Raw genomic sequence first — 21,667 nt, 5'->3', positions numbered from 1 at the left:
TTTATTAATTTAATAATATCTTTTATTCACTTTTACTGTTTTTTTCCTAAGAATTACAGGCCTACAATATAAAACAACAGATTCCATATAAAACAATGTACCGCTTTAACATTCAAAAAACTGACATAATCAGACCGTCAGGGAGGTTAAGGGAATACTGACGGATTGCTGTGAGTTTCTGTACTGTGCTCCTTACACTCTTTATTTAATATGTATATGTGTGTTTTAGTTGTATTATAATACTTTTCTATAAAAGGTGACAGCAGAAAAATGCGTACAGCATTGTAAACTTAAAAGTAGAACTAAAGGCAAAACATGTATTTTCATTTTGTATAGAGAAAGGGAGGGTTATAAACCCAGTAAGGTTTATTTTTGCTATATTTGTCCCATTGGAGAGATTTACCTTCACTTCTTGTCCCATAGCCAAACAAAAAGTGAGAGGAAATTCGTGCAAATTAAGGGAATTTCTTCTAGAACTAGCGTCCCCACTGGAAGATTTTGCATCTTTTAATTTTGTGGGGACAACCCACATTTTGGTATTTTTTACTTTCAATGATAATGGTAAACTGGACAAATAGAGAAGGTGAATCTCCCTAAAGGAGGCTCAGACAGCAGTAAAAACTGACAGGTATTCTAATACACCTCCCCTCTATCCAAAACTCAAAAAAAGTATTGCCTTTAGTTATACTTTAAGCATATATTGAAAATTTTGAACACTGAAAATATATGAAGCTTCAGGACATTTGATGTCACATCACTTTAAAGAGGCACTGCCATTAGTTCATATTTGGAGGAGTTACTTTTGTTGAGTTTACTTAAAAACAATTTTGATGTGATGTGCTTGCTGTGAAATTATAATGTTTGTGAAGTATCAACTTGAATGTACTTATTTGTAGGTACTCCTTCTAATTCAATTACAGGTCAGCTAGTTTTAGAATATTAATTACATGATAAACCACCTCGAGAGCATTGGTATTTTGTTTGTTGTCAGCTCTTTTTTTTTTGTCAACATTCTGTTGACAGAAGCACAGAATGTTCTACAGTATTAAATGCAAAGAGAACATCCTTAATAAGTATGAAGTAAAAAAAAATGGTATACTGGAAAAACTGTTCTCACAAAGCTGTGGTGGTTCACATATTTCACGTTTATCTATAAAAATATATAAACCTTTTTGATTCCATTTGATCAATGCAACAAGCAAAAGTAAATACAGTACATAACTCCTGTACCTTCCTCTACTGAATAAAGCTGTACCTGTTCACTTCTCTAGTGATTGCTAGTGTTGATTGGTCAGTGCCAAATATGTGAGCAGTGAAACAAATCCAGACTTGAAACACTGAAAAGGTAAATAGAACTAGTTGGTAATTACAGAGGATTCATGGTCAATCAGAGACAATTTTTGTTTATATGACTGTAAACTGTCCCTCTAGTTTGAACATTATCCCCCACCTAAAACCAAGACATGTAATAGCCCTGTACCTAATTAAGCCATTGATTATTTGTATGTGGTAAGTGAGATTTCAGTAAAGAAAAAGTAAATTGTCCCTTCCATAGTGAACTCTACTATTTATTCCTTACATATAAACCAGTAACAAAACATAAATCACAAGTAATTTCAGCAAAAGTAACCCCTCTCTGCAGAGTTGCATGGCAACATATTTGAGATGAGATCTATAGTTAAGTCTGCTAGTGTTTAATTTTAGTATATGTGTTGTTATTGATGTCTTGTAGTGATAGCTTTTAAAAGTGTTTCTCAAATATATCAACCCATTTATTAATGCCAATATTTTCCATAAATACCCACTGTGAGTCTTCTTAAGTACCCATAGATGTATACATTTATTGGCTGGTTGTGTATGTGTTTTCCAACCAATGTCATGTGTATAAAAAAAACACAATTTCAAAATCAGTTCTACATAGGATTTTGCTGCAATTCCACTCTATTATTGTTAATGTAATTTAAAAGATAAAAATACTCCTGAAACTGTCAAATACCATTTGGGGTACAGGGACCAAAGTTTGAGAAGCCTATACACAAACCACACTATTAATTGCCCAGTGTCATGCATGGCAAACAATATTGTGGAAGATATAGAATGACAATATTCACAGGCTATGATATGATATGTGTATTTTTTCATATACAATACATAACATATTTAGTACAAAATGTGTGGGTGTTGAAAATGGGAAAGAAATTAAGGAGATTGATGGTAACTGGTATAGACTTTTTTTAAGTGGAAAGGAAGGTAGGGTAAATTTTTGACAGAGTGGGAAAGGTTTAAAACATGTTCCCATGGGGACATTTTTCCCTACTTCCTTTCCCAGTGACCAACTGTTATCAGGACAGGAAGCAAAAAACAAATCTTCCAATGTTAATATAGTCAGGAATAAAAACCTTACAGGTGTTCTAAGCTTTCCCAAACTACTCTAAGGGGTCTTTTATGTTTTTACACAGCTTTTACCCAGGAATCAGTCATTTTTCTGTCTGGATTAAATTGGAAAAATGTGTGAAAACCTTTATAATCAGACCCCTAAGTGTTTTCAATGCTATCTATTCTTTCTTTGGTTCGAATTTCCCTCAGTTCCTTAAACCAATAACCACCTGTCCCCAGGACATGAAGGCAAAGGAAATCTCTCCAACTGGGATACAGACATTAATAAAAACCTGAGGCACCAACTCTTTCAAAAATAGTTACCTTTTAACACACTTTGCTTTACCCCATTAAATAAGCCCACTACTATTATAGCATGTGTGCATGTGGGCCAAATCAATATAACCAGTTATTTCCTCTCTCTGTCTTTCTTGTAGCAAATGGATTGAAACAGCTGCAATTACAGAAAACACGTTGCTTTTATATTCTGAAATGTTCATTTTATCACCCAAACAATGTCTCTTATTTTTAGAAATTGTCTACTTTCTTATAACCCTTTCTTGGGCAAACCAGAGCTGAACATTTTGGCTGAGGCTTTCATTGCTAATGAATAAATGGATTTAAGAATAAACACCCATGATTCTTATGTGTCATCTATTGCTAACAGTAACCCTTACCCTAAAACTATCCCCTCTCTAACTTTAACACCTAGCCTTCCCCTAAAATTAACTATTAAAATTAACTTTCCCATTTCCCACTCAACCCACCCCTAGCGCTTAAACTTATTCCCTAAAGTAAACCAAAAACACAAACCTACCTTAACACTTGACACCTAAAAATGACCGCTAGTCTAGCACTGAAAACGTACCTTAACAGTTAAGCTAATCCTAGCACTTAACCCTATCCTCTGTCAAACAATAATCCAACCCTAAACCCTGATCTTAAAGTGGAGTTCTGGCCACGAAAAAATATTTTCAATGAAAATACCCCCGGGACAGTCAGAGCTAGTACATTCCACAATGGCTAGCCTCTGATCTGTCCCGGTTCGCACTTACCTGCCAGAAGAAATACTCACTTTTAAAATTTCTTCTCCAGCGTTGCCATCTCTGATGTGGGCAGCTGAAGCCAGCGCGATCCTCTTCTGCGTCCTCTTCTCCCAGAATGCGCCTGCACCGGCCCCTCTCGTCACTTCCGGTGTGGCGCCGCATTCCTCCACAGCTTCTGGGCATGCCCAGAAGCTGTTTAGCAGGGAATGCGGCGTCGCACCGGAAAGTGACGAGCGGGGCCGGTGCCGTCGCATTGATTCCTGGGAGCGATGACGTTCAGCTCCCAGGAATCATTGCAAACTGGAAGTGATGGCGCGGGCCGCGGCCGCCGAGGGAGGAAGTAGAAGAAAGGTGAGTATATTTTTCTACAATAACAAGGTAAGTTAAAAAAAAAATCGTAACTATCCATTTCCTTTTCAGGTGAGGAAAAGCAAGCGGATGGCCACAAAATAAATTATGTCGATTTTGTGGCCGGAACTCCGCTTTAAGTATAACCTAACCCTTTACTTATTTACACAGGCTAACTTAACTCCCAGAACAAACTTGAGATATGATTTTCATGCAAACGTTCTCTATAACAAGCTGTTTTAATGCAAAGGTAATTGGTCTTGTGCATTTTACTGTAAAACTTCAGAAGAGAAATATTGGTACACAGACACTTGCTTATAGATTTAATAAAAACTTTCAAACTTGGAACTGAAAACTTAAGTGATGGAGTTTGTTAGGGACATTGACGGGCGATCCTTTAAACCAAAATAACTATAATGTTAATTTTTTTTTTGTAAGGGCTAACTCACTTATTGTTTTTGAATACAGTGCTAAAATTCAGTTGTGACCAGGCTATGGACATTCAAATATTTACATAGGCATAACAAGTAGTAAATCGGTTTAAAACAATCACTCAATTACCAGTGTAGCACTGTGGAGTATTTCATCTTCTCCAAGCACTGAAATTGTCCAAGCTAGTCAGCAGCTCAGCTCTACCCTTTCAGAGCTCCTACTTTGTGTTTATATTACATATTGGAAGGCTCGAAGTCTGCTGAAGAAGGGGTAAGGAAGCTGCTAAAAAAATAATGTGGAAGAATCCAGTGTGCATTTTAAAGCCCATTTCCTGCTTCATAAGAGTATGTAAATACTTGAATGTCCATAGCCTGACTGCAGGTTCTATTTAAGGCTCACGGGTCCCACTGTAGCAGGGATCCTCAAACTATGGCTCTCCAGTTGTTGCAGAACTACACGTCCAATGAGGCATTGTAACCTCTGACATTTACAGACATGACTAGGCATGATGGGAATTGTAATTCCTGAGCAACCGGAGGGCCATAGTTTGGAGACCCCTGCACTACAGCAAAGTGAAACCTGCTAATGACAATGGGTGCAAGTATCACAGCAAACTGCCTGTAGCTAGGAGTGCTGTCACTCAAAGAGTCAACTATCTTTTAGGACAGCCTTGTGATCTATCAAGAAATCAGAAATGGCACACAGTGTATGTTTTGCAGGCCATTGCATATATACACAGGTGAAGTACCCAGGGTCTTTACAATGCAATGTACCTACCTGTGTAGATATTCACATGAACTGTTGGTGGGACTTGCAGGTTTGGGAAAAATCTGTTTAGGTTATTGCACAGCACTACCTTTTTAGTCTAGTTATTAAAGATCATATTTCTGTATACCAACTGTTTATACTAACATACCAAGGTAATAAGGCAGATTTGACATAAAAACTTAAAAATGTATGTATAGCCCAAAATTGTTTTTTTTCCCCAGTTGTGGATAGGGTGGGGTCATTTTAAAAGCTCTGTCAATTTATTTTTTGCTTGTGCCCCATTGGGGAGATTTACCTTAATTTTCTATGTTGAAGGCATAATAGGAAATCAGAAGAAATCTCTCCCAAGTGAATGGAATTCTCATCTTAGAGACCTGTCACAAGAACAAGTGTGCCTATTGGAGAATTTCCCGGACCTTATGTTCTTATGACAGCTCAAAGCATTTAGGATTTCTCCTCACTTTCTGTCTAGGCAAGAGTGGATACTATTACAAATAGAGTAGTGAATCCACCAAGTGAGGAAAAAGATGGCAATAAAAAAACTGACATAGGGTCTAACCTTTCCCTACAAAATCGTGAAGAGAGCAGTACTGGGAAAAAATATATTAGTTGAATTTGATATGTTCCTCATGTAAAGTGCATTTTGTGCTGGCCTTAACAAAATGTGTACACATGTACTTCATGCATAAAAGGGAACCTGTCAGGACAGAAAAATGAGAGCTGCCAGCGCTGACTTATTTTTAAAGGTCCTTTCACACTGGGCTTAAAAAAAAAAACGCCAGTTCCCTTGGCGGAAAAAAACACTCATATATTATTGCATCAGTCTAATAATATGGATTAATCAAGTCTCAAAAAGAGCAATCTGTATTGGCTGTAGCCACATCCTGTTTAAAAAAATCAAACATTAACACATAGCTTAAGGCCTCTTTCACACGGTCGCTCAGTTTTTTTCCTCCGCTGCGGCACTTTTTTTTTTCACAGACACAGATGACACTTGTGTCATCCGGTCCGTATGTCCGCATATCATCCCATCCGTTTGCGGATGATATACGGACATAATGTATGTCTATGGGGAATGCGGATGTCAGTGGATGACACCGCTGTCATCCGATTTTGCTTCCTTTCCATTTTTTAAACGGAAGAAAAATAAGGTTCTGTTCCATTCCAAAAAACTGAACAGAGCTGAAAGGATGCAAATCGGATGTCAGCGGATGGTCATCCACTGACATCCGCAATCCCATTGACATGCATTATGTCCGTATATCACCCGCAAACGGATGGGGTGATATACGGACATACGGAGCGCCCATGTGAAAGGGACCTAAGACTATTTCCATGACTCCCCTCCCGAGGTTTACCAGAATGTGTCACCAAATAGTATAATGTAACTTTTCCTTGTCAAAATAAAATTTTACAAAAATCTCTGAGCATCTGAAGTGTCTGTAAGTTCTTCACAGATCTCACTGTAGCACATATGGTACTAAACAGTACCCCAAACCTAGGCACAGTATAGTGAAAAATAGCGGATTACATCCTCACTTGCAATGCAATTGACTATACAACAATTTAACTAATGGGATTGACAATATACAATAAAATTTGTTTTAGACAAGTGTTTTAGTACTGCTTTTTTACTTGTTGACACATTTTACATTTTATTCCACATGCCTCATGCGAATGTTAGATGAAGTGTGTTAAGTGACATTAGAATTATTAATCGGCCCATTACAATGAAGCCCTGAATCAAGACATGTCAGGGCAGGCCTGTGTCTGTTGGCATGTCCTTGCTCAGTGGACCATAAGAAGGTTACTGAAAAATTAGGCAGCAGTAGTAAGATCCATTCCTTTGCTGGGTGAATTCAGTTTGGGAAGGAGACGTGATGCTGGGCCATGGGCACCTGTGCTTGGTCCAGTTACAAACACATGCAATCAGCCTGAGAGCGGAGCTCAAATTTTGTCTATTAGATCCCGCAACATGCTGTCATGTTGACATTAACAAACTTGAAAATGGTAAAAAAAAAAAGTATTTTTCACTTTGATTAAATGGTGATATTGACTGGACACCACTATGTTGAAACACCACATGAGAAAGATCCAAATTCATATACAATATCTATATATAAAATGTACAATGAGTGGTGTCATACATTAGCTGACCGATTTCTTCTGCAAAGCTCAGCAAGTAGGATGTTCTCAACTACATTCATTACCTGAGTGCTAGAAACAGGGATGAGTAAATTCTTGAACTTTCACTTTGCTGAAATTTGGACTAGAACTGTGGCATGCCACCAAAATATTTTGAAAGTCAATAAGCAAGGCAAAAGTAAAGTGGTTGTAAACCCTCATATGTACCCAATGAAGTGACTAGCATTAGGTGATACACAGAGATGAAACAAATCCTCCTGCATAAGTTAAAGTTTTGTATCTGCAGCCATTTCTTCTGTAGACTGTTCTGAAAACACGCACACACACACACAAAGGAGTTCTTTTTAGTTCTAGGTGCAGGGAGCTAGTATCTAAAGTCTTCACACAGCAGACAGCTCTGAGCCCTGATCGGAGGGAAGGAAACACCCCTCTTCACACAGTAGGAGAACAAGCACAGCTGTAGATAAAAGCCACAGGCTGAGTGCTGCAGCTCCCTCCCTTATCACCATTTTAACTCTTGGTGTCAGGAAAAGCTTTCAGAAGTGACTCATGCTGATAACAGAGGAACCAGGCAGCAGGGGGAAATGACACTTTTTCATATTTCATGTCTGAGGTTTACAACCACTTTAAGGTAGTTTTTTAAATGGACAATGGGATTTAAATGTATTTACAGGGATCAGGAAACTAATTTCAACTATCCTGTACCAATCCTTGTGGACTTGCTAATAGTAATCCTAGCCATAATGTTAATACTATCATTGGAATTACATGGCTTGGTTTATAAAAAAAAGTATGATCACCATAACAGCGTAGCTGGTGATGAACAGCTTTGTTTCTCAACCAGAATTAGGAAAGGGAGGGTTAAGTGGCGCTGCCTAATAACAGGAGAAGTGTGAGCCAGTAAAAAAAAATGAGTGAGTCTGACAGGTTAATCAATCTTCAATGGTGATTCAATCTTCAATGGTGATTGGTGACTGTGAAGTTGAGTCCACCATTGAAGATTGATTAACCATTTGGCATTTGATTACGCATTACTAATTTCTTTATGGACTTACCTTTTTGAATTTTTACATATTTATTGCACAGATGTCAATTTTTTGCACTTTGTCACTTTCTTGATGTTTTTTTTTCTTTTTTTGGGTACTTAGTTTAATTTACCCCTTTTAGCAGTAGCAACGTCATTGGTATTGTTTTTTCTGTATATATATATATATATATATATATTTATATTTATACACACCTTTTGCTGCATGCACTTTAGAACTTTATATTTATATACATTTTTTTTGGATGATTGATATTTTTTCAGACTGACTCATTTTTTTCTTAGTGGCTCACACTTCTCCTGTTATTAAGCAGTGCCTCTTATTCCTCCCTTTCCTATTCATGATTATATATCCCATTATTGGGATAATATATGAGGTAGGCTGCAGCCTGTTACATATACCATAGCGCAGATTTTTTACAGACTCACATCATCCATTCATTACCAGTGCAAGTCAACAAAGCCACAATGAGACTGGGTATAACAACTAGGAACACTGGACGCTTCTAGCTTGAAAGGGGAACATTTTTAGCCAATTTCATCTAGCAGTGCCACACGAAGGAACTAGAGGTGCCGCATAGTGAAAAAAATCTGTCATTTCCTAAGTTTGGCAAAATCGGCTGCTCATTCCTAGCCAGAAGTCAGGTTCACCTTTCACGTAAAATTAAGTTCCTTTATATAAATTATATCGTTTTTAACAGAACAAGGCTACAGAATGTTTGAAAAAGGACATAGCTAAGAATTCAAAACGCTCTTTAAAAATATAGGGTTTTCTGCAAGAGTTAAAAGCAAATTCTAGTTTTGCGCAAAAAAAAAAAAAAATATATATATAGAATATTCAATTGCTACACAAGTCCTGTTGTAATTTAATGTTATTTAAAGTTATATTTCATTTTCAATCTGAAGCGGCTATTATTTTCTGCAATAACCAATGCAATATTGCCACCTGAAGGCATTCTGGACAATATTGGTGTGCAAAATGCCCCTAGAAATGTCATTTCCCGGTTACATGATTGGCTCAGGGATTTTCCGAGAAGTCTGCACTAAGATACAAGTAACATTTTAGGCATCCACTGCAATAGGACTTTCAGTTTTGTGGAGATACTCCCCAAAGGTAAACACTTCTAAGGCTGAGTTTTAGGTCTTCCATGGAAGCTGTGCTTTTGATTTGTAACCAGGGCAAATGTTAAGCTGGATTCTACCAGGTTCTGAGTTGTGTCAGGATAGTAGATTTGCAGTACTGTTTGATGTTAGGAGCGCTGAATCCAGCCGATGTAGGTTGATGGAGTATAGACGTTTTGATGCGTGGTTTCTTAGCTTGCCATATGAAGGCGTGTAGAATGGATTGAATTTTCCTTAGGTGTGCTGGGAGAAATGGAAGAGGTAACATTCAAAACATATAGAGAATATGTGGAAGTAGGAACATTTTAGATTGGGAGATTCTTTATGCCCAGGAAGTAGTTATGGGGCGAAGTTTTGTACAGGTTTGGGCGAGCTTCGTAAAAAGTGTTGAGTGGTTGAGAAATAGGATCCTAGAGCTGGAAGAGGTTAGCTGTACACCTAGCTATTGAATAGATGCAAAGGGAGCCCATGAAAAAGGAGCAACGTGTAAGGCTTGGTTTTTAAGGGACGCATTTAAGCCAATGGGGAGCATTTGGGATTTACAATGATTAAGTTTGTATAAAGAGATTGTGCTGAAATGTTCTAATAGGTTACATAAATGAGGAAGAGATTGGACTGGATTGGTTAGTGATAAGAGGACATCATTAGCATAGAGGCCTATTGTATGATGGGTTGATCCTACCGTAATGATGGAAATCAGGGGGTGAGAGCCAATATGTTCTGCAAGGGGTTCCATAATCAGTGAGAAAATAATTGGTGAGAATGGACAGCCCTGTTGGTAATGTGAAAGGGGGAAGATAGAAGCCCTGAGGTCCAAACTTGGGCACTAGGGTTAGTGTAAAGATTTTGAATGGCGGAGAGGATCCATCCTGAGAATCAAAATTTTGAGAGGACAGCTTTCATATAGAGCCAGTGGACCCTATTGAATTCTTTTTCTGCATCAAGGGTTATCAACAAGGAGGGAAGGTGATGATGTTCTGCCCATTGAATCAAGTCAAAAAAGCATCTGGTGCCATCGGACGTTTGGGGTCTTGAAACAAATCCCACCTGGTCTAGGTGGATCAACATTGGGGCAATAAGAGCAAGACAATTGGTTAACAGCTTGGCATATAATTTTGTGTCTGTATTTAACAGAGAGATATGAAAAAAATTGACAAGGTTGTCGGTGGGTTTTCCAGGTTTAGGGATGGTGACAAAAAAAGATTCTAAAAACTCTCGGGGGCAGGAGCTGCAAGTTACAATATTATTAAAAGAGGTGGTAAGATGGGGTGTCAGTTTGGTCATGTACATTTTTTAGTAATCATTGTAGATTAGCCGTCTGGGCCTGGGGATTTATGTAGGGGCAGGGATTTAATGACCTTAGCGACTTCTGCTTCAGAGAAAGGAGCAGAAATGGAGGACAGTTGCTCAGAAGATAAGGTGGGGAGATGAATGGAGCCTAGAAATTGTTGAATGGCTTTAGGGGAAGGAGAGGGGGAGTTTTCAGATTATATAGGCCTGCATAGTATTGACAGAATTGTTCTGCAATATCTGAGGGGTTATGGACTTGGCGTACAGTGTGGTCTAGTAAGAATAGAATCCTAGAGGAGGCAGATCGCATTTTAGGTTGCTTTGCTATTCCGCCGCTGCTCTGCCCCGATCATCGGGGAATCCAGTTTGGAGATCCGCCCGCCTGTGTAAACAGAGCGGGCGGATCTCCTCAGTGACAGGGAGTGACAGATCGGAGTGTTCAGCATAGCTGGACATCCGATCTGTCCCTGGCTCACACAGTCACCTCCCCCCCCACACGTCAGTAAGCACCAGGCATACATTAACCCCTCTCTCTCCAATAAAATGAACCCCTTCCCTCCCAGTGTCATTTTTACAGTAACAGTGCATATTTATAGCACTGATTACTGCAGTAATGTCACTGGTACCCCCAAAAGTGTAAAAAATGTCAGTCAAGGGTCCGATCTGTCCGCCGCAATGTCGCAGTCCCGCAAAAAAAATCGCAGATCGCCGCCATTACTCGTTAAAAAAAACCACCAAAAATGAAATAAATCTTTCCCTTTGTTAGTAAACGCGATAACTTTTGCGCAAACCAATCAAAATACGCTTATTGCGAATTTTTTTACCAAACATGGGTAGCAGAAAACAAATTGGCCAAAAATTTAAAAAATAATTGGTTTTTACATCTTTTTTGGGGGGAATTTCATATAAAAAAATGTGAAAAATATTGTTATTTTTTCAAAATAAACGCTCTTTTTTTGTTTATAGCGCAAAAAGTAAAAATCGCACTGGTGATCAAATACCACCAAAAGAAAGCTCTATTTGTGGGAAAGAAAGGACGTAAATTTCGTTTGGGTACGACGTCGCATGACCGCGCAATTGTCAGTTAAAGTCGCACAGCGCCGAATCGCAAAAAGTGGCCCAGACGTAAGGCAGCAAAATGCTCTAGTGGTAAAGTGGTTAAAAAACATATTGCAACAATTTACAAACGCTAATGCACATACCTTTTCTACTTATTTTGCAGACTGCTGGCGGGTACTTCTGGTGTGGTTACTGCTGACGGGTACTGCTGGTCATGCGGGTACTGCTAGAGGAAGTAGCGGCTGCAGTAGAGAGCAGACCTGCTGCTTCCTGTATGGCTCCTTCCACAGGCAGAGGTGGGGTGCATTTCATATCATGTCACCGATGTGCTGTCTATCATAGGAGCCAGTCCAGGAGGTGGGGCTTAGTATGACAGCGGCCGCCGGGTAATAAGGAAATCCCTGCTCTGTTTGTAATCTGGCGGCGCTTGCCCCCCTCCTCTCCTCCCCTCCCCTCTTCTCCCCTCCCCTCTCCTCCAAGGCAGCCTCTGCTTACAGTTAGTTAGAAGCTGCTGTGGCCGTGCCCCCGACTCCACTTCCCTTCTCCCCAGCAAAAAAAATTTAAAAATTGTCAGGGGGCAGTGGGCCGCATTGCCTGCGGTTCCGGGTCGCATACGGCCCGTGGGCCGCAGGTTGGACATGCCTGCACTAGAGTATACTTTATGCATGTTAGAATAGAACGTGTTGTCTCTTTCATTACCATGGATACAACACAATGCGTTGAATAGTTCTTCATTTGATAGTAAAGTGGATAGAGAGGAGGATGATCTACGGGTAGATATGGTAGAGTCAATGTAAGGATCTATAATATCATAATATTCTCCACAGATAATGATGGATCCGGCTTTGTAGGGTTGTAGTTTATGTGTCAGAGATTTGAAAAAGTTTTTTGGTGAGTGTTTTGGGCGTAGATATTGACTAGTGTGATAACTTGTTTTGTGAAAGGACACAGAGAGGATTAGCTATCGACCATTGGGTTCCACTTCTAAGGTATGTAGTTGGAAGGGAACAGTGTCTCTAATAGCTATCATGACCCCTTTGCGCTTGGTATCTGCATTAGCCAAATAAAAGTGGGGGAATTTTGGGTTGGTGCAGGTGGGTGGTTTGGAGTCTCCTGGACACATATAACCTCACATTTAGAGGCTAGAGCCTCTTTCCAGATGAGGGATCATTTAGAAGGACTATTAAGCCCTTTTGTGTTGAGAGATAGGATTTTAAGAGCCATGGAGTGGTGGGATCAATGTTTGAAAGTATGCTTGTATGACATGGTCTATGAAAGAGACTAAACCTTCTGTAGATAGGAGCCACATTGTAATTCCATTAAAGCTTATTACACTGCCATGGACAAAGAGGATACAACAGGTACTACACCAGCTAGTAGGTAGATAATAGGACATAGCCAAAGGGAGAAGTAGAAGGAAGGGAAGAAAGGGAACAACCGTATCTGTGTGTATGGTACACTTTCTCTTGAGGGAGGAGAGAACAAAAACTAGTGTATAGAGTTAATCAGAGGGAATTCAGCCAAACATAGAGGGACCCTGTGAATAGTGGATTATGGCTATAAAATAGGTTTTAAACAAACCTAACAGAAGGAGGCCTGAAAGAGCTATAAATTGTTATTCACTACATGCCAGTCGTCGGTGCCACGGCCTGGAGGTGCTCTACAAGGCGATCCGGCATCTGGAGACAATGCAAGTCCCCAGTTGTGTAGCTGCTTCATCGCGTGTTTCAAGTGAAGAAAAATTGTGGTTTTCCCTTGGAAGGTCACGAGAAGCTTTGTAGGGAACCCCCATTTGTATGTAGTTTTCTTCTCTTGTAGGATTTTTGTGACCTGCCCAAATTCCTTTCTCTTCCATGCTGTAGCGGCTGAGATATCTGCATAATCTCCAAGAATGAGTAAGGTTCCAGAAAGAATGGTGTGTTTCTGGCAGCTAGCAGGATGCATTCTTTAGCTTGATAGAAGTGCAGGAGTGCTAATACATCTTGTGGCTTCTCTGCGGGGATATGCGGTGGCCTAAAGATTCTGTGCGTGCGATCTATGGTGAGATCAAGTGGTGTCAGTGACCGAATCAATGCTTGAAAATATTAATGTCGATACTGGATCAGGTCAGGAGGTCGCACTGATTCTGGTATTCCTCTAATCTTAAGATTGTTCCGACGAGACCGGTCCTCCAGATCTGCGAGTTTATCTTTAATCCATTGCAGGTCTTCAGACTGATCCTTATGAGCATCCACAAGCTCATAGTAAGCGTCTGTAAAGTCAGTGAGGTGATGCTCTACCTTGTCAGTGCGGTCTCTTAGATCATCAATTTGTGTTTGGAGCTGGGAGATTGAATTGTAGATATCTTTCTGCAGACCTTTTTGTAGGGAGAGCAGCATTTGATTCAGGGTGTGCTCTGGCACTGCATTGTCTGAAGCAGGGAGGTCAGCCAGTGGAGTGTGTGGGTTGCCATCATCATTATCACCATCCACAGCCTGAAAGGTGAGGGATTTCTTTCTCACTGGGGCTGTATGGGTTGGCGAGGAGGCAGCTTGTTTCCCCTATCATTGTGGGATGCACTCTGAGGAGCAGAGCAGTTCATGCTGTCCCGCCAAGCATAGCCAGACGCAGGCGCCACTCTCTTTGAGGAGTCGGCGCCATCTTGGAGGTTCCGGGACTGCGTGAAGCTGAAGACCCCTGTGAGCCTTCCAGTGGAGGTGAGATATTAGCGGCCGGTGTTGCTGCAATTTGTGCTGTGGTCCCTCTACATAGTGGAGGGGAGAGATCTCAGGTGGCCATTCTTGAATGTGGCTAAGCTCCACCCCTATTATAACCTCTTTAAAAGCAAGCAACAATGTTGTGTATATTTCATTGAATTAGGATTTCTGAAATAGTATAGAGAACCATCTATTCTCTGCTTTAATACCGTAATTATGATTCATGACTAGTTAGGCCAACGTGTTAACACTAATCTATATTCCTTTGTCCTGTTGAACTCCCTGCATTCCAAATACACCTTAGGGCACTGTAACCTTGTGGAATGTTAATTGATACCAACACTTATGTGACTTGTCCCATTAACAAAATATTCCACCACTCACTTGCGGTAGCAATCTTTAATTTTGTGTAGGATAATTATTTTCCAATCAATAGTGGCCATTAAGCATTCTACTTGAGGATATAAAGTTAAAGGCTGCACTGTGTTGTGGCTGAAGTAGATGTAATTAACCACTTATGGACCAAGCCCATTTCTGACTCATGTTGTTTGCAAGTTAAAATCATTATTTTTTGCTAGAAAATTACTTAGAACCCCCAAACATTTTATGTATTTTTTTTTAGCAAAGAATAAAATGGCGGTCGTTGCAATATTTTTTGTCACCATGTATTTGCACAGCGGTCCTTCAAACGCAATTTTTTTGGGAAAAAATACATTTCACTGAATTTAAAAAAAAAAACTAAACAGTAAAGTTAGCCCAATTTTTGTTGTATATTGTGAAAGATGATGTCACACTAAATAAAGTAAATAGATACCTAACATGTTACGGTTTAAAATTCGCACACTCGTGGAATGGTGACAAACTACGGACGTGCCGGCTGGTTGTTCGGGTCTCCCGATGGGATCTTTCCGATTGCTGGGATAACGGCCGAGAGGCTGCTGAGCCACATCGGTTGTTATCTCCTGAAATCCGACCGCCGGCTCTAAAAAAACGATATCGGGTTGATGCCTGCAGCTGCAGACATCATCCTGGTGCAACCACTTCTTTAAGCTGACGCACAGGTACGTAGGTTTGCGGTAAGTGGTTAATTGGTACGCCAAACACACCTACCAATGAAACCAGATGAAGGAGGGTTCGGTTGTATCTTTTCCTCACTGTTCTCTTGGATGATTTTCCACAGTTCCCATGTGAATTTCGGGTGAAGAATATAAAATGGTTGGTCAGGATTTTTTTTCCGATGTTGCTCATAAGGTGGGAAAAGATTGTAGTCTGGTTTGTGGTACCACTATGAAAGAAAGGCAGAGAAATATCTAAGTTGCTGAAAACACAGATGCTGGTCAAACCAGCGCTCCAGTAAAAAACCCAAAGACACTTTACCTTCTATAGTGCATAAAGGTGGCAGCTATAGTGCATTCGGAAAGTATTCACAACGCTTCACTTTTTCCATATTTTGTTATGTTACATCCTTTTTCCAAAATGAATTAAATTCATTATTTTCCTCAAAATTCTACAAACAATACCCCAGAATGTCAATGTGAAAGAAGTTTGTTTGAAACCTTTGCAAATTTATTAAAAATAGAAAGGTTTATACAACTTGATAGGAGTGCACCTGTGATAAATTAAGTTGATTAGACATGATTTGGAAAGGCACACACCTGTCCATATAAGGTCCCACAGTTAACAGTGCATGTCAGAGCACAAACCGAGCCTTAAAGTACAAGGAATTGTCTGTAGACCTCCGAGACAGGATTGTATGGAGCCACAGATCTGAGAAAGATTACCAAAAAATGTCTGCAGCATTGAAGGTCCCAATGAGCACAGTGGCCTTCATCATCCATGAATGGAAGACGTTTAGAACCACCAGGACTCTGCCGCCTGGCCGAGCGATCGTGGGAGAAGGGTCCATGTCAGGGAGGTGACCAAGAACCCAATGGTCACTCTGGCAAAGCTCCAGCATTTCTCTATGGAGAGAGGAGAACCTTCTAGAAGAACAGCCATCTCTGCAGCACTCCACCAATCAGGCCTGTATAGTAGAGGGGCCAGAGGGAAGCCACCCCTCAGTAAAAGGCACATGACAGCCTGCCTGGAGTTTGCCAAAAGGCATCTGAAGGACTCTTAGACCATGAGAAACAAAATTCTCTGGTCTGATGAAACAAAGATTGAAATCTTTGGCCTGAATGGCAAGTGTCATGTCTGAAGAAAACCTGGACCACGCATCACTTGGCCAATACTATAAAGCATGGTGGTGGCAGCATCATGCTATGAGGATGTTTTTCAGCGGCAGGAACTGGGAGACTATTCCCGATCAAGGGAAAGATGAATGCAGCAATGTACAGACACATCCTTGATGAAAACATGCTCCAGAGCTCTCTGGACCTCAGACTGGGCTGAATTGTTATCTTCCAACAGGACAACAACCCTAAGCATACAGCCAAGATAACAAAGGAGTGGCTACAGGACAACTCTGTGAATATCCTTAAGTGGCCCAGACCTGAACCCAATTAAACATCCCTGGAAAGATCTGAAAATGGCTTTGCACTGATGCTACCCATCCCACCTATGGAGCTTGAGAGGTCCTGCAAAGAATAATGGGAGAAACTGCCCAAAAATAGGTGTGCCAAGCTTGTAGCATCGTATTCCAAAAGACTTGAGGCTATAATTGGTGCCAAAGGTGCTTCAACAAAGTATTGAGCAAAGGTTGTGAATACTTATGTACATGTGATTTTCTTTCGTTTTTTTATTTTTAATACATTTGCAAAAATTTCAAACAAACATCTTTCACATTGTCAATATGGGGTATTGCTAGTACAATTTTGAGGAAAATTATGAATTTAATCCATTTTGGAATAAGGGTGTAACATAACAAAATTTGGAAAAAGTGAAGCGCTGTGAATATTTTCTGCATGCACTGTATAACAGTAGTGGGGTGAGATTGCAGAAGAATGTCAGGAAACACAACATTACATAGTAAAGGGAGTCACAGCCTATATACATGTGTCTATTTTTTTGCATTGTTGGGAACAAAAATATAATGCCCACAAAATTGTGAACCTGCAGTGGGAAAATAAGGATTTTCTCTGACAATCTGTTACTTCTGCGGGCCCTGGACATCAATTAGTTATTCACACAACCAGAACCTCACCACACATAAAAAAAAACCTTGATTAAACTTGTCCCTAGCTCTGGACATGGGATTTCTAACCTTCAGTACTGGTATTGACAGAGCTCAGAATAGGAAAGGAAGTACAAAGTCTGGCACTATGTAAGTTGATGTAAGTTATGATTTTTATCCAGGTCGTAGTACTTCTTTAACTGCACTGCATTTCCACAGAAAGTCTGAAATCCCAAGTATACCTTTACACACAAAAATATTTTTTAAACAAAAGTGTGTTTCTGCGCTGAACCTATATATCACCTGAATACCAAAAGTGATGTGAAAACATATATATATATATATATATATATATATATATATATATATATATATATATATATATATACACATAAATAATAGTTACCATGCAAGAAATGAAATACCTCAAACTGTGAATTGATAAGGTTCAATATGAAAAAAAGTCCATGTGGCAATAGCAATGAAAGCATATAGTGGAATGAAGGTGTATCTAATTCTTCTCAAGATAATGATATATCCCACCGGGTGGCAAACCACGTGAATTGTTAAGGAATTCCACCATACACACGTGGCCTCCCCCATAATCAAGCTTCTTACCAGATGTTTGTGATCAAACACACATGAGAAATAATGGACCCCTCCGGGTATCTCTAAATGGGATCAGTATGATCCACTGGGTTTCAACATATAATATTTAATAAACAGGCAAAAAATTTTTGGGGGAGCATACCCATGTATTTCTAAAGCTGCCGCAGCTATGAACCAAAAGACATGTATATTAAAAAAGAATAGCGCGCAAATGCAAAAGAAATTACTACCAAATCTGAAGACAATCCATAAATAAAAATGGGGGTTTGGTCCCACCATATGGCCATATATTGCCCAATGCCACAACTTAGGATCCAACTCAGGCAACCATAGAGGAAAAGGAACATAGGCCTCACATAGCGTGAATATTGATAGTAAACATTTATTGTTAAAAACACCATAAGTCCCCGTTCACACTGGGGCGACCTGTGAGGCGACCTGGTCGCCTCACAGGTCGCCGTAGGTCGCCTTCCATAGGGAAGCTGCGGACCCGTTCTAATAAGAGCGACACAAGTCGCTCCGACTTAGAAAAAGGGTCCGGAGCTTCTTTGGGGCGACCCGGAGAGACCGTCATAGACTTCAATGTTATGAAGTCCGTGCCGGCCGCTCCGAGGTCGCGGGGCGAGCAGCGCGCTGCGACCTCGGAGGTCGCCCCGGGAAGTAGCGTCGCTGCTATGTGAACGGGGCCTATAGGTATTCACATGATTCAGGACAATAAAAAGCCTTCAAACCGCATGGAGCATCGCCAACAGCTGGCATTAGCGGGCGTGAAAGACGTCACACATTTGTGGCCCCGCCCAACTAGTTGAAACCCAGTGGACCATAACGATCCCATTTAAATATACACAGAGGGGTCAATTTTTTCTCATGTGCATTTGATCTCTGTAATTGGGCATCACAACCTTCTGGTAAGAGGCTTCATTACGGAGGAGGGCACGTGTGTAAGGTGGAATTCCTTAACAATTCACAGGGTTTGCCACCCAGTGGGATATATCATTATCTTGAAAAGCATTGGATACACCTTCACTCCACTATATGCTTTCATTGCTATTAGCAAATGGGCTTATTTCTAAATTGAACCTTATGGACTATTCAATTCACTGTTTGTTTATTGATGCATTTTCAATAATTAATTTCTTGCATGGTAACCAGAAGCACACTATTATATATGCATATATATATAATTTTATGTATAAAAAATGGTGCAGCGCTAAAATGTTAAAACCAATAAACAGGAGTAATGTCCATATTAATCAATAAATCTGGGAATGTTCATAAAATCCAAAGCCAAGATTGAGGTAAGGGTGACCCGTGTTGAGAAGTAGAACAAATCACCAAGCATGCGTGATTCCACCACCACAGTTAATGCCAGCCTCTCACCTCCATACACTGACCACAAGGGCCGTTGCGCTTTATCATAGACTCTGGTGAACTCCTCCTGTCCCAGTCTTACAACCATGGAAACCACAGCGCCTCAGCAGATCGGCATTAAGATTCCACATTAAAGGATAACAAGGACATCTAGTGCTCTCCGTTTCAAATTGGTACATTTATTCAGAATAAAAGCATATTACTCACAATCATAGCACTATTCCTAGTGCATCGGGAACAGCATGTCAAACATCTGAACAGTGTGCTCGAGCGTGTGGTCCTCTCAGAGCGTCGCGGGTGACGTCACAGCTCCTCCCCCGTACGCGTTGCGTCAATGGGCGTGACTTCTTCAGCAGGGGTACGGAGAGGGCAGCACCCGCGCACCTTAAATAGATGATGCCTAGCAACCGGACGCTAATTCTCAAAGCGGAAATGACGTGACGCCAATCTCCATCTTAGATGAGGGAAAGCTCCCAACTTCCGGGAGGCATAAAATACTTGGAGAGCTCTTAACACGGAACTAATGCACTCCTGGTCCATAGATATAGAGGCTAAAATGTTGCACAAATTCCAATTAGTTTAAAACAACTTTATTAGAGATGGCACATAGCCTAAAAATATAAATAAAATTAAAAGGAACAGAAAACCCAATCTGCCCTCAATAAGTAGTGGCGTTTACCCACGAAGCTCCGAGAGGTCCACATACACTAAAAGAGCACCATTACATATGAATCAAGAATTTTAAAACCAACAATTAAATGATTTAAAACATATAGGTATAAAAACAAAAACAGAAGCAAAAACAAAAACAAAATAAACCTCACATATTACCTATTGGAAATGAAACAGTTTAAATCAAAATCAATATTAAGCCCGCCAGGTACTAAAACTTTAGTCTGATATATCCAGAATGATTCCCTGCGGCTTAATTGCCTTACAAAATTTCCTCCTCTCCAATGGCGTGTGGTTTTCTCAATACCCCAAAACTTCAAACCTGTGGGGTCACACTGATGGTATCTTTTGAAGTGTTTGGGGACACTGTGCTTATCTTTACCTTTACGGATTCTATTCATGTGCTCTCCTACTCTTACATGTAAGGCCCTCGTGGTCCTGCCCACATACTGGTAGCCACACTTACATTCAAGCATGTACACAACCCCTTTTGTTTCACATGTGATGAAATCTTTGAGGACATGTACCTCTTGTGTAGCTGTGGCCACGAATTCTTTTCTTCGCTTCATATTACCTTTAGAGGTCTTACAGGCCGCACACTTGCCAAAGGCATAGAATCCTTTTAAAGACGGAAAGAGCGTATTGCCAGATTTGACAGGTGGGTCAACCACTCCTGGAGCTAGTCGATCTCTGAGTGTGGGTGCCCTCCGATACACAAACCTCGGCCTAGCCGGGAGTGCAGGACCCAATATCCTGTCATGCTGTAGGATAGGCCAGTGCTTGGCCACAATTTTTTCAAATTTCCAGTACTGTATATTGTAGTCCAGCACAAAGCAAAATTCATTACTAGAGGTAGTTTTTCTAGAAGACATCAGGGTAGTTTCCCTTGCGGTAGTGCTAATTCTAGAAAGTTCTCTCTCAATATGTTCAGGGTCATACCCCTTTTCCAGAAATCTTGATGCCAGTTTTTTTGATTGGGACTGGAAATCATCTCAAGAATTTTAAAACCAACAATTAAATGATTTAAAACATATAGGTATAAAAACAAAAACAGAAGCAAAAACAAAAACAAAAACAAAATAAACCTCACATATTACCTATTGGAAATGAAACATGAAAAAAAAGAGGAAGTAGAGGAGGCCGAAGGATACAAAAAGCCAAAATCCCGATAGGCACTGGGATTTTAATCTCGGTGTCTCTCTTACAGTTGATGAAATTCGAGTAATTGACAAAGGGCTTAAATTTGCACCAACTAAAAATCTTAATAAGTTTGACACGTACATAAATCTCCAGAAATTCACCAGAACCTTGAGTATCAAGAAACACTTTTTGGCAAACCCACAACCAGTAAGAGAGGATGTAGAAGTTTCACACCACTCTAAATTAAGAAACAAATCGGTGTTTAACCCGTGGATAATAAAAACATTGAGGTGTTTAGAAGTATGGTAAGTAGGGATCTTGATTCACTCAAGGTGAGAAAAGCCAGTGACCCACAGCAAATTAAAAAAGGCATTCGCTTACTGGAGGGGAGAAAAGACCTTGTAATCCGCCCAGCGGACAAAGGAGCAGGATTGGT

At 40.2% G+C, this 21,667-nt stretch overlaps 1 protein-coding gene across 1 annotated transcript in view; it reads right to left on the bottom strand.

The window, feature by feature from the left end:
* Positions 1–21,667, bottom strand: part of ST6GAL2 (ST6 beta-galactoside alpha-2,6-sialyltransferase 2) — a 295,701-nt gene that overhangs the window by 18,131 nt on the left and 255,903 nt on the right. Inside the window, exon 5 of the mRNA XM_082246744.1 lies at positions 15,438–15,612. Within this exon, the coding sequence (XP_082102870.1) occupies positions 15,438–15,612 (175 nt within the window). The remainder of the gene's footprint in view (positions 1–15,437; positions 15,613–21,667) is intronic.

This window comes from Pelophylax lessonae (assembly GCF_965119305.1).
Source record: "Pelophylax lessonae genome assembly, chromosome: 2".
Taxonomy (NCBI): Eukaryota; Metazoa; Chordata; class Amphibia; order Anura; family Ranidae; genus Pelophylax; species Pelophylax lessonae.
This window is presented reverse-complemented; position numbering and strand designations above follow the sequence as displayed.